This window comes from Clarias gariepinus, chromosome 17 (genome assembly GCF_024256425.1).
Source record: "Clarias gariepinus isolate MV-2021 ecotype Netherlands chromosome 17, CGAR_prim_01v2, whole genome shotgun sequence".
Classification (NCBI taxonomy): Eukaryota; Metazoa; Chordata; class Actinopteri; order Siluriformes; family Clariidae; genus Clarias; species Clarias gariepinus.
In genome coordinates this window covers 14,169,899-14,183,248 of record NC_071116.1, presented here as the reverse complement: position 1 = coordinate 14,183,248, position 13,350 = coordinate 14,169,899, and the positions used below count along the sequence as shown (strand labels likewise).

At 38.5% G+C, this 13,350-nt stretch overlaps 1 protein-coding gene across 1 annotated transcript; it reads left to right on the top strand.

Annotated features, from left to right (window-relative positions):
• Window positions 1–3,256: 3,256 nt before the first annotated feature.
• On the top strand, window positions 3,257–8,834 carry ets2 (v-ets avian erythroblastosis virus E26 oncogene homolog 2). The gene is made up of 9 exons (XM_053476096.1): window positions 3,257–3,445; window positions 3,924–3,989; window positions 4,756–4,876; window positions 5,143–5,262; window positions 5,365–5,565; window positions 5,715–5,930; window positions 6,021–6,284; window positions 6,376–6,494; window positions 6,646–8,834. The coding sequence occupies exons 1-9, from the start codon at window positions 3,413–3,415 to the stop codon at window positions 6,859–6,861; spliced, it is 1,356 nt and encodes a 451-aa protein (XP_053332071.1). The 5' UTR covers window positions 3,257–3,412; the 3' UTR covers window positions 6,862–8,834.
• Window positions 8,835–13,350: the final 4,516 nt, after the last annotated feature.

Below are 13,350 nucleotides of genomic sequence, written 5' to 3'. Positions count from 1 at the left end.
TTTTATATATACAAATTAGACCAACTGCTTGCTCACAGAATTAAAAAACAATCTGACTCAATAATTTTTTTTTGAAGTAATTACGAAAAACCTAAGGTGTGTGTGTGTGACAATGAATTGTACACCCTAGCATACATAACATCTATTTAACACTATTTGGGATTCAACCCTAAAACCCAGAAGTTACCTTAGCTAATATTCTGAAAGTGGAATAAGTGAAAGTATAAAGAGAAACTTATGAGATTGCCTATATAGTACCAGGAAAAAATTAAGACTAATTTGCCCTTGTGCCCACGACCAAATCACAGCTGTACTGATATTTTTCACAACTGCTCTAGCTCCACAAGTGTGCTAATGGGAAAAAAAAACTTGTTGATGTTAAGCTAAAATGTCTTTTGCATGGAAGTTTTCTTGTTTAGCCAGAGTTTTTTAAACACTTACTGCAATAAAATTAATTCTTTATCTTGCTAAAAGTATCTAGCAACACCATGTAATAAAATGGTATGATGAGGGGCAGAGGGTGTTGTTACCAGTGGGAGGTAACACAAACCTGCATAATGTGTTGTGTCTTTAGTACTCTGGTGCCATGACACATCATCCACACCAAGAGTTGACCCAGAGGGGCCCCTGAAGAGGTGGAACTACAAATGGCTTACTATTATTTTTAACACGTTGGCTGGAATATTATTTTCAGTAACACAGACACAATGTGTGCTTTCAAAGCGGTTAACACCATTAAACAGTTTAAAGCCCATCTCTGCAATAGCTTTCCCACATAAGTCTGTTCTGTTGTCACTATGCTGAGTATCAATTGTAGGGTGTATTCATGATTTAATATATTTATCTTGTGTAGTTTTTTTCTGTGTACTTATTGTCTTGCACTTGTCTCAACCTGTATTTATGTGTTGTGTATTCTCGTTTATTGTTTTGCACAATGATTTTAAAGAAACTACATTTTATTCCTGTTTATACAGTACAGGCTGTATTACAATAAAAACCCACTCTATATGACTTGATTTTAGTTTTTAATTTTAAAAAAGTTTTTAACTTTAATGACCCAACAAAAAAAATATGACATGATAAGATATGGTCCTGATTTAAAAAAAAAAATACCGTGTTTAATTTCATTAAAATCAATAAACGTATTATGCGGCTGGCAGACCATTAATCTAAGTAGAGACAAGTCAGAGCGATGATTTTTGATTTTACGCTAATAATTTCTGTTATTTAAATTTTAAAAAAGCCTCATGTTTTGAGACAAAGGACTTTATAGTGTTAGGTTTGTCACCTGGGGAATAGCCAATGTGTGTTTGTTGGAGGGGTCATGTGTAAATAGTGGTCAGCACAAACAATAGTGGGTAGATAGACAAGGCAGCAACACAAGTGTTGAGGGGTGACCTCATTCACACTGCATCTTGAATGGATGGGGTGCTAAAGTGACACAGACATGGTAAACATCGGGGAGGGCAAGTAGGAGGCCCCCTGTTGTTTCTCACAAAAAGGTTGAGTGCTAACACACATACTCACATAAGCAAATGCATGCACACACACAGAGGTGAAAAACTGGTTAATCTCTTACAAATGCTCTCCTTCAGTGCTAAAGTACAAAACTTTGTTCAAATACAGGCACTAAATCCTAAATGAACATCTCCACACAGAAAAAAAAATCACCATATCAGCTTTTGTTAACAATTGGTATTGTATTGTATGGTCAATATGTAATATGTATTGTTGAATGATGGTCCAAGAGTTCCTATATTTATTATAACCGCACTAAAATGTTTCAGTGCATATCACTCTGCTTGCCTGCACTTACCACTTCCTAGTTTAAAACTGTTACTACACTTATGTTAGTGGTATCATCAGCAGACATGACAAACAATGATTTTCCAGAATTATTAAAAATATGAAAAGTTGAAAGATTGAGGTGAAAAGAAAGGAATGGAAATTTTACTAGAAGGACCATAACCGGGAATGTAAGTCAGGTCAGCTAGCCAAAGCGCTATAAAGTAAGGGTGTTTACTTTGGGATTTATTCCTGTGAGCGGAGGAAAAATACAGATCATTTGACCAAAATGTAATTTACAGAATGTTAAATACTCATTTATAGGATAATATTGTAAAAAGCCACTAAAGAGACATGGGAGAAGTAACAGATGTAGAGAGATGTAGAGTGTTTTATTTACCTTTAAAAAAAAAAAAAAGTTAAATCTTCGATATTGTACAAAACGTGCACCTTGTTTGGATGGTTGAGAGTATATCTGGGTCAATATAAGAAGCATCAATGCTAAACATTTTTTAACGTCCCATTTATGAATTATTTGATTTTAGAGATACTCTTTGTTTCTTAGTAAATTATAATTTTTTTAAACGATTGTCAATCTGTTACCAAGCTTATGTTAGATTAGGATGATACTTTCCCACCTTCTGTGATTGGCTCTAAGAATTTTAAATCGCCTATGATTGGTTAGAACTTCCCTGAGAGTGAAATGCGAGCCAATTCTAAAGTACAAGGGTGGGTTTCGAACATAGTGTTCCTTTAGCACAATTTAGTACAGTTTAGCTAAGATAAGGAAAAAAAAAATCTTTATTAATCCAGAGGGGGGCGGCAAGGTGGCTTAGTGGATAGTGCTGTAGCCATTGCACCTCCAGGGTCTGGGTTCAAGTCCAGCCTCGGATCTGTGTGCATGGAGTTTGCATGTTCTCCTGTGTTTGGTGGGCTTCCTCCAGGTACTCGGGTTTTGGTCCAAAGACATGTAGGTTAGGCTAACTGGCATCCCCAAATTGCCTGTATAGTGTGTGAATGAGCTTGTGAGAGTATGTGTATATGTATATGCCCTCTGATAAATTGCCACCTAATCCAGTGTGTCTCCTGGGATAGGCTCCAGGCCCCCTGTGACCCTGTATACAGCATGAAGTGGTATAGACTATAAGTGATTGAGTATTTTATAGCTAACACCAAGTAAGGAGTATAAAATTTTATATAATAATATAAAAATCTCAAGTGGTAAATGAAGTGAGAAAAGGACTATTACAAACTACAGCTATAATGGAATTTATGTGTCACAATGTTTCTCTGCAGTTTATAGACTGAGGGTCCTGAATGATACATTGTTTATATTGCTCCTGATGAAACCATGGAAATGTTGCTCCTCTGGTCAGATCTCACGGCGAGGGGTGGAGTCACAAGGCGCCGTTGCCCCGCCCACCTCCTCCTGTAAAGAGCGGAGAGGAGCGCGCGCTGCCCCATTCAGCAGCAGCTCTAAGTCTGAGTGTGTGTGTGTGTGTCTGTGTGTTATTATTATATCACAGCTCGCTTTGGTGAGTCAGTTCGGTGATTATCCACAGGATTACTATCAACACATACCCTGGGAAGGACTAGCTCTACGGAGGAACCGCGGTTGTGAGAGTTTATGATTGGATACAGGAGACCGTTGATTCAACAGGTTAGTGGGCTTGTGTTTCTGATCGTCTGCATTAGGAGCGATTACAGCATGTCTGACCCCGCATCGCCTTTAAAACCAATTCAGAAAAGTAATGTATTGAATTATAAGCGTAGTGTATTAATATGTTATGAAATGTGTAAATACAAAAAAAAAAAAAAAAAACAGTTGAGTTGTAGATGCATGGTATAAATTGAAATTGCATGATGGATCACGATCGGAATGTGGAAGTACCATATTCTGGTGGTCGCTCATCGTATTTTCTCGGAGTCCACCCAGCCGGCTGACGGCTATGCGATGAGTCACTTCTTAGCAATGAGGATTACCCCGAAAAGAAAACAAATAAACGTGTAAAAGTGTAAAATACGAGTGAAAAAGAAATATGACGCGTTTCCGAGAATACACGCAGATCAAACCAGCTCGCGCGTTTTCGCGATGAGATAATTACTAGACTTTACCATTTGTCTTGGTTATTTTGCAGAGCGCAATGTGTGACCTCATCATGGACCAAGTGACACCTCTGTCATCGGGCTACCGACGCCTAAAGGTAAAGAACACATGCTTTTTGATTGTTTGTTTGTTTGTTTGTTTGTTTACCCCAATATGTCGGGAAATCTGTTAGTTAGGATCGTGGACGTTACTGATGCTTACTTGCCTCTGAGTTTTTCTGTAAGATAATTAAGATTTTTAATTAAATAATGAATTCACATCTCTGATCTATTGTTAATCTGGTTTGAATTATATTTATCAAAAAAAAAAAAGATCAGATTCTACTTGATACATTGTATAACCGTGCAGAATAAAGTGCAGATTCGGATCAGTGAGTGTATGAAGCGCCAGAGCCGAGTTTGCTGGTTGAGAAAGTGGGGCTAATCTAATCTAAAAGGAACAGGACAGGTTCTAATCTCATTCTGAAGAGCAGCGCTGCGGCGTCCTGATTGGACGTTCTGCCCACGCGCAGCCTGCCTGACACGGAACAGGAAGACCAAATATGGTCATGTGGTTACTCCGTCTGTACGAGCTTGTGTAATAATGTGTGTGTGTGTGGAAAGGGAGTGCCCTCTGGGTTTTTTTTCCTCTTTTATGTTGCCTTACCTACGTGACTTTCAACAGACATTATCAAGTTTAATGATTCATTGTGTGTTTTTATGAACTTAATTAGCGGGCTTGTCATTCAGCTGGCTGTTAACACTTCTAAATTTATATCTTACCCTATGTAGTTTGTCAGCATAATGGCCATTTAATGTGGTATAATGAAACGTGTCATGTTCATAAAATGATGCAATTGTTTATTTTTATTTATTCATTCACAGAGGCAGGTAGCTTTGGAGCTGTTTGAAGACCCCATGTCTCTGTTCTCGGGGTTTTACCCCTCAGTGGAGGAGGAGCAGGCAGCTCAGGAGGTTCCATCAGGATTGGAGTGTGCTCCACAAGGTAGAACACTTAAAAAATCAGTCCATGAGATGATTTTTTAGTTACGATTTTCATCAGTAACAAACTAGACACAATATTTAAGCACACCAAGAAAGGTCAATGTCATGTGATCAATCATTATAAGTCAGTACAATCGTGAGAGCAATAAACATGAAAAAAACACATGACATCAGCAACATTATAACACTAAGCTAAAACATTATAGTTGTACTTTAATTGTCTAACATGGAGTTGCTTATTCATTACCTAATCCCATTGTTTTCCAGACCTGGGACCATGCTCTGTGCCACTGTTGACTCCCTGCAGCAAAGCAGTGATGAGCCAGGCGTTGAAAGATAGCTTTAATGGTTTCAGCAAAGTCCAGCTCATCTGGGGTATCTCTAACAGTGAGTCACTCCTAGCTTCCTAAACTACTAAGGCATGAGAGTGCATTTAATGAAATAAATTTGAACTTCAATCAACCTTAACACTATTTGTTCATCTTTTAGACCCACGGAAATGGAACAAGCAGCACGTCCAACAGTGGTTGCACTGGGCAGCTGGCGAGTTCAGCCTTACCAATGTGAATTTCTTCAAGTTTGATATGACCGGCCAGGAGCTGTGCGACCTGGGGAAAGAAGGCTTCTTGGATTTGGCTCCAGATTTTGTGGGCGATATTCTTTGGGAGCACCTAGAACAGATGATGAGAGGTAAAGCCTCTTCTTATTCATGTATTAATGAGGTCCTTACCTAAAGAAGGAAACTTGATCATATTAATAATATTAAAAATAGCAGAGCACCATTTGTAACATTTCTCTTGGGTAAACCAAACTCTAACCAAACATGTTTGTGTCTAAAGGTTTCAGTGTGGAGGACACACAGTACACACTGCAGGCATCAGACAGCACTAGTAGCCTCTTAAGGGAGCTGTTTGAGGCCCCAGATACTCCCGCCACTCTGATCTCTGAGCCAGACTTCTCCATGTTCCCTAAACCTCAGCTAAGCACGGTGAATGTCAGTTATATCAGCCAGAAATTCCCCAGTGGAAAAGCACAGCCATGCCTTAACACACACTGTAAGTATAATAACATGTTTTCCATAAATCATGTTTAACCTTTACGATGGCCATAATGACAATATGTGTCTTGTGTGTTGTGTTCTGCAGTCTCATCTAATGAGCAGACTTCTATTGAGAGCTTGGACAGTGTGGAGGGAACTGAGCGTGTCCTGCACTCATGGGGCAGTCAGTCATCCCTGGCCGACACCCAGCGTGTTCCATCATATGACAGTTTTGATGATGAGTACAACGCAGTGCCGCTAAGCCTGGGCAAGCAAGGGCTATCTTTCAAAGACTATGTACAGGAGAGAAACGAGCCTCTGGAGCAGGGCAAGCCGGTCATCCCTGCCACAGTGCTTGCTGGATTCACTGGTGTGTAGTGCATTAATCCCCTTTGTTCACTTTTGTATATTTTTTTTAATCAGGTAATTAATTAATGCTGTTTATTTGTTAACCTTTATAGGAAGTGGTCCTATCCAGCTGTGGCAGTTTCTGCTGGAGCTTTTGACAGATACAACCTGCCAGAGCATCATCAGTTGGACTGGAGATGGCTGGGAGTTTAAACTCACTGACCCTGATGAGGTAAACGAGTTAGCGAGTTAGTAGTAGTTAGTCAACGTGACTAGACTTAGTTGGACTTAGTTTATCCTAAAAGTTTTCTGTTCTAACATTTTAAAATTAAGAATTGCAAAGAAAATACGTAAAGTCTAATAAGTCTCATGTTTGTCTGCAGGTGGCGCGTCGATGGGGCCGCCGCAAGAACAAGCCCAAGATGAACTACGAAAAACTAAGCCGTGGCCTGCGCTACTACTACGACAAAAACATCATCCACAAAACAGCTGGCAAGCGCTACGTCTACCGCTTTGTCTGTGACCTGCAGAACCTCCTGGGCTACGCCGCTGAAGAGTTGCACGGCATGCTGGGAGTGCAGCCTGACACTGAGGACTGAACCAAGCAATTGCCTCTAGTTAGGGGTGTGTTTGACGGAGAAGGGGAAGTGTCCCCTGATGTCCACTGTTACAGTCGGGCAGTTTAAGGGTCTGCGTCCTGAGCGACTGCAGTCTCGCTGCTGCACTTGAAGCCTCTGCACTGGCTGCACCAGGAAGGGGCAATTTTCTGTGTTTTCGTCTGGAGCCGGACACAGCTCTGGATGTTTACAACTGCCACACTTGAGTGAGACAGATCTTCTGAAAGCGAGCTGACATCTGGTCCAAAAAAAAAAAAAAAGTTTCTCATGCTCTATAAGCTACACAGATATGAAAATCTCTTTAAAATGTTGTACTTTCATTCTATCAGCGGAACTCTGTGTTGAGGGTTTGTCAGGAGTGTGTTTAGACTAAAAGAGAACTGTACAGAGAAGCTTTTACAAAATATTTTTATGTTGGCAGAAAGAACAGGATGCCTGCGTAGCACACAGTATTGAGACTGTTGTTATATAACAAATGCTGTTGCCTTTACTGATTTGCTAAGTGCTTCAAACCCTAGGCTTGCACGCTTCCTCTGTTAATAGAGAGCCATGCAGCATATCAGCCAAGTACAAATCTGTAGGTCTGTGTGTGTGCGCGTGTTTTTTTTTCTTTAGTCTTATGCAGATCTGTATTTTCAATACACCAAGAGTGTAAGTGAAATACAAAAAAGAATTTATTTAAATGTTTCGATTGCAGCTGCTGTACTGCGCACATTTTGTATCTAAATGAGTAATTATTTTTGCAAGGGCCAAAGTGCACTCCAGTGTCAGTGTTTTCAATTTCATTAAAAGAGTCTAATCTAGCATCAAGATAAATATCATAACGGTAAACAACACACACCTGTAAATCTTGTCTGCACAACTTTATAGCAGATTTTAAAACAGAAAGAGAACTTTTCCTTCATTTTTCGTCATGAGTAAACTCTATTGTACCTTCTATTAACATGGATTGTTTAATATACGTACATTGTATTTATCTTTTTACATGTCCAAATTTATTTAGCTCTATTTATTTAAACTAAAGCCATACAGGCACTCAGAGGATTCTATAAATGGTGATTGTTATATTTTTTTGTTGGTTTCTCTCATGTACATAGTATTTTGATAACTGTAATTGTGGTGGATCTATTTAATTGCTGCTCTTGGCATTACTGGATATACGCGACTCAGGAGAAGAGACCGCTATGAGAGCTCATACGAGGCCAGATTAAAAAATATATATATTTAAGTGACATTGTCATGGAGGGGATCATGTCCCAACTTACACAGACCCTATACACAACCTTTGTACTAAAGCTCTGTGTGAAAACAATGAAGTTGTGTTGCTTGTTTTGATAAACTGCTTCAAATTTTACAATAATATTCATGTCTTATATGTTTATAAAATTATTTTTCTACATAAATCCTTTGTGGTATGTTGTTTTGCAGTATTTTATGTATGTGTACTTTTTGTACAATATTATGAAAGCTTATAGAAACAGTGTAAGCGAAAGTAAGGAACAGCAATATGGAGCCACCAGCTCATAGATCTGGGACAGATAGGTCTTTTCCCATATAGGAAACGCACAAACTGATGCTGGAGCTAACCGTTTGATGACTGTGATGTAGGACAAATAGTGTATAGGCAGAGAGACAGATGTAGTTACATTTATGCACTAGATAGAGCTGAACCAACAACCGCAATGAGCCAAGCCTTTAATGAGACAACTGGAATGTTGGAGATTCACAGAGATGACATTTTGGCACTGAACAGAGTAGTAACTGGAATTAACCTTTTTAAACTGTACTCTAATTTTGAGCTAAAGCCTAACATTGCTGAAGTAATGAAAAGATCAGGCGTTTCCTTTGCTTACTGATGTTCAGATTACTTTCTAGCGCATACTTTGACAGCTAGATCACATGTATCACTCTGGTGACACTTTTGTGCTGTTGTGAAATAAATGTTTTCCAAATGACTTTGTGTGGCTCCTGTTCCGATCTATCTATCTAAGTTGTAATATCACGCCATTTCACACACAGCCGGTTCAAAAACTATTCAGATCGTTGCACACTTTTATTGTGGTAAAGACTTGATATATTTTTTAGATTGTGTTTCCTTTTTTGTGCATTAATCTACATAAAATAATCCATAATCACATCAAGTCTGCTTTAATAAAAAATGATTAAGAAAGTCACACTAAGACCATTTCAAAAGATTTAAATGCTCCCAGGAGCACAGTAGGCCAGGTCACACCCAGACTTCCTACAGCTGGCCTTCTGCTCAATAACAGGACTAGAAAGGCTTTGGTCTAAGATGTGACCAAACCAATGGCCACTCTAGCAGAGCTTTAGAAGTCCTCTGCAGAGACTGGAAGTAATGCCAGAGGAAGGAAAAAATGTCTCAAAAATGCTATATCAAACAGCATAGAGGGATGCCAGTCTTGAATAAATGACATATACTTATAGACATTGTGTAAGCCACTTTCAGACATGCACTCCCTTGCATTAATTTACACTCCACTATATTTTGGCTTTATCTATCAATGATAATTGATACCTGATAATTTTTTTGTATTAAAAAAAAATTCTCGTAATGCATCAGACCTAGTAAAAGATTATGCTTGTATAAGGCATTAACGGTGCAGACTGACATAATGTAGGAGCAACAATTAACTAACAAACTCAACAATTAACTGACAAACTCAGTTTTCATTAAAGATTTAATGCATCAAGCATTAAGAAAGTTGGTGCTTTAATCAACTGTTGAATCCAAGAGTGTGATACATGACATGTAAAGGGATTTATAGGGGGAAAACTTTCTCTAGTTTAATGAGCATGTAGAAAGTTGATTGTGCAAAGTACTAAATAAAGGATTTAACTTTTAATTAATGATTTTAAAATTTAAAAAATAAAATAAATAAAACTATTAAACTCCAAAACGTTTTTGCACTGTTATTGCAGGATTATTAAATTAACCTACAACACAGTAAAGGGTGCAATAACTGACCCTCAAACAATAACCCAAGCTTGCAGGTGAACCAGGTGCCATAGAGCTTTGTGTCTCCACAACATCCATAAGATTTCAAAGGAAAGCTAGATATAAACTAATAAAATATGTATGTAGATTTACATCTGGCACTTTCACATATACTGGATTCCTGACTAAAGCATTTGCTTATCAGCACCAAACAACAATGGGTCTCACACTTACATAACACAATGATCAACACCTCCTCACACACACACACACACACACACACACACACGTGCACGGACATGCATGATGGGAAAGGGTGTTAGTGAACTCTTTACACATGCGGTGACTGATCTGTGCTCTAGGACTTTTGATGTGTATGTGTGTGTGTGTGTGTGTGTGTCACAATACTGGCAGAAAACACCTGATGTAAACCCTGTCCCAGTACAATAAATCCCATCTGTCACATAAAATATTTTTATTGTTTAATCCCTTCTAAAAATATATTTACATTCTGTACCATGCATGTAAAAAGCAGAAGGTTTACTAGCAAGCAAACATTAGCCACTAGGTGCAATATTTCATATTTTCTTATCATATCATTTTATACTGTACATTCTGTAGATAATCAAAATAAAGACAAAAATAGCGTTGGTTACAGGAGAAAAGTCTCTTCTCTTGAATCGTAGCTGTTTGACTTTAACAACTAGTTTTCTAACAAACTAGCTAATATTAGGCTAAGCATTATATATCATGAATAAGCTCAATCACTAAAGCTAACTAATTACTTAGACGTTATTGGTCAAATCGGAAATCACTTTTAACAGTGATTCAAAGTTTTAAAGTTCAAATCTGTAGACAATATCGACAGCAAACTAGCCAACACTGAGTTATCCTTAGCCGCTCACGGCCCTGGAAAGCTAACGGTCTGGCTGGTGAGCAGGTGTTGTCTGGCCATTGGGAATTTCCCAGGGGGCTGGTATTGTAAATGTTTTTTTTTTTTTTTTTTTTTTGCCAACCCAGGCATTATATAGCCAATAGAGATCTTGTGTGTGATGCCACACCTGAGTCAGCCTCCATTTTGTCTCTCAATATGTCTCTGGTTCTACAACACCTGACAGTTGTTGTGCATGGGAATAGTACAAGATCTTAGGTCAAAAAACACTGAAGATAGATTTACCAGTTTCCCATCGACAACAAGAAATAGATTTGTGGTTAGAGATTGGGGGAGACAAAGTTAATCCTCTTCAGATGATCCCCTGTTGGTGATCACCAGTGTTTGCGTAGTGACCATTTAATCATAAAATAAATGTTTGGTCACTTTATTACAATAAACTTCCAATATGCATGATGTATTCGTGTTATGTTTGCTAATCTAAAGCACATGCAGGGGGTTAAATTGGGCTTTTGGTATGTTTCCAATAGCTTTAATAAGCTTCGATGCTATTCAGTTAGCCTTTAATGCTAAATACCTGCTTCCTTGAAGCTTAAATTAGGTAGATTTATTCCACTTTGCGTTTTAATCCCACCGGTTTTATAACATACACTAAACAGCTAGATACGCTACTGTTGTGCGTGATACAGATGTGCGGTGACCACAGTCACTCGTCAGACTGCACAGATAACAGTGAGATTGCTAGTAAGCTAATGTAGAAAGAAAAATAGGTCAGAAACCAGCTGTCAGTGCAGTCTACTCTAAAGCGTTGTAAAGAACAGCTGGAGCTTGATAAAGATCAGTACAATCCAATGACCGATTTGTCTATCTGAGAATGTAGTTTTACTGTTATCTGGTCTCCTATCAAGTCTTCAGTAAACTCCATGATGGTGAATTTAGCAAGTGATTCATTATTTGGCTTGACTGTAGTATCTGAGGGATGTGTGATGGCCGGACAAAACGGAGAATGCTTTAATTGTGAGTCACGTGAACAAAAGAGCTTTATATATAGATAGGCTATCTTAGCTAGTCCGACATGGCTGGTGCAACCTGTAATAGTTAATATCTAAACAAACAGGTGAAAATATGGAGGATGAATAAGCAGAAATTAGTACAGCACTACTGAATGTCATTACATGACTGTGATGTAAATTACAGCACAAAACATATTAAATGATCAGGTTGGACTGCTTTATTTAATTATGCATTGTTGTGTAACAAGAAGTAGAATAGGTGACAATAAGTGATCTATGTATTTCATTATGTCATGTATTTCATTATGTCAAGGCTTGTTGATGTCCAGGTTAGACTATGCATCATGACCCTAATAAAAACATTAATATTTAATGCTAGGACAGACAGTCCAAATTAAGTTGATTTTATGCATCAGATAAACCTGAAAAAAGTTTTGAGGACATTTTTACAGGGATGACTATAAAGATAAATGTGTGATGACTAGCCAGTGCCACTTAACAATGAGTTTGAAAGTAATTGAAGCATAGATGCACTCAAGTGCACTCACACTTCTAACAATTAAATTCCTGGTCATCTAAAAAAGTAAAAAATAAATTGTCCACACATACAGGGAGGAAAACCTTGGAAAATGAGTTTATTTGTTTTGAGTTCCCCTTGTACCTCGTGGTGGCTCTGGACACTCCGGCATGGCTCTGCAGGGCCTCTGAATATGTGCTATGGTATCTGGCACCCGGAGAGTGGCAACAGATCTCTTTGGTGCTGTCGGTTGTGGAATGGGGGCTTCATGGATCAGAATAATTTGTCATATGGCATATTATCATGGGTTCTCGAGATTGGAATCTGAGGCTTGGTCAGTGGCCTAAACCTCTTGGTTTGCTGGTCCTGTCCGTCTTGGACTGTGGTGCACGTGGGGTTCTGCTGCCTTTCTATCATGGCCAGACTTTTTTTCAGCGATATTTGCTGCATTGGCTTTTCTGTGAAAACAAACTGGATAGGTTGGCCTATGGGCTTCACAGGCAATGTTTGCATGATGGCTGATCAATGTGAGTAGCAGAGTACATCCAACAAAGAACCATATCTCTAATGAACACACATCATCATCTTGATTTTATCTCATTCTTTTCTCAGGATAGACACAGATTATAGTGCCTGGTTATTGCTTGAATTATTGCTTGTTGTGTCTACACTTTGATACACTTACCCACTGGAAACGAACAACCAGGAGAGACAGACAAACACACTTGCAGGCATAATGTTGGAAGATCTCTGTTTATTAACAGCAAAGAAAGCATATTTAAGCTTTAAGCCATGTGCATTGTGTCACGTACATCCAGTACGTCAAAAGAACCAGTCATTACCATGTACATCATAGAGAGACCCAGAGGCAGATGATAGGAAATGCATTTACATTTTCTGGTTAAACAAAAAGAGTTCCAGGAGACATGAGCTATTTGGATATATATTGATTTGGACATGGGCTATAAGAAGTATTATCACATAAGGAGTCAGGAAGTGCAATGAGGGCGTTGTTTTAAGGGCATAGAGGCATATAGGCAACCTTCTCATCATATAAAACCTTTTATTTCCTATTGCATGTTTGACAGGAGTT

What these genes read in the sequence shown, in the direction of transcription:
- ets2 (XM_053476096.1), top strand. Translation starts at nt 3,413, where the DNA reads ATGATTGGATACAGGAGACCGTTGATTCAACAG. An exon ending in GGAGACCGTTGATTCAACAG is followed by an intron (nt 3,446 to 3,923) that starts GTTAGTGGGCTT and finishes GTTATTTTGCAG; the next exon opens with AGCGCAATGTGTGACCTCAT. An exon ending in CATCTGGGGTATCTCTAACA is followed by an intron (nt 5,263 to 5,364) that starts GTGAGTCACTCC and finishes TTCATCTTTTAG; the next exon opens with ACCCACGGAAATGGAACAAG.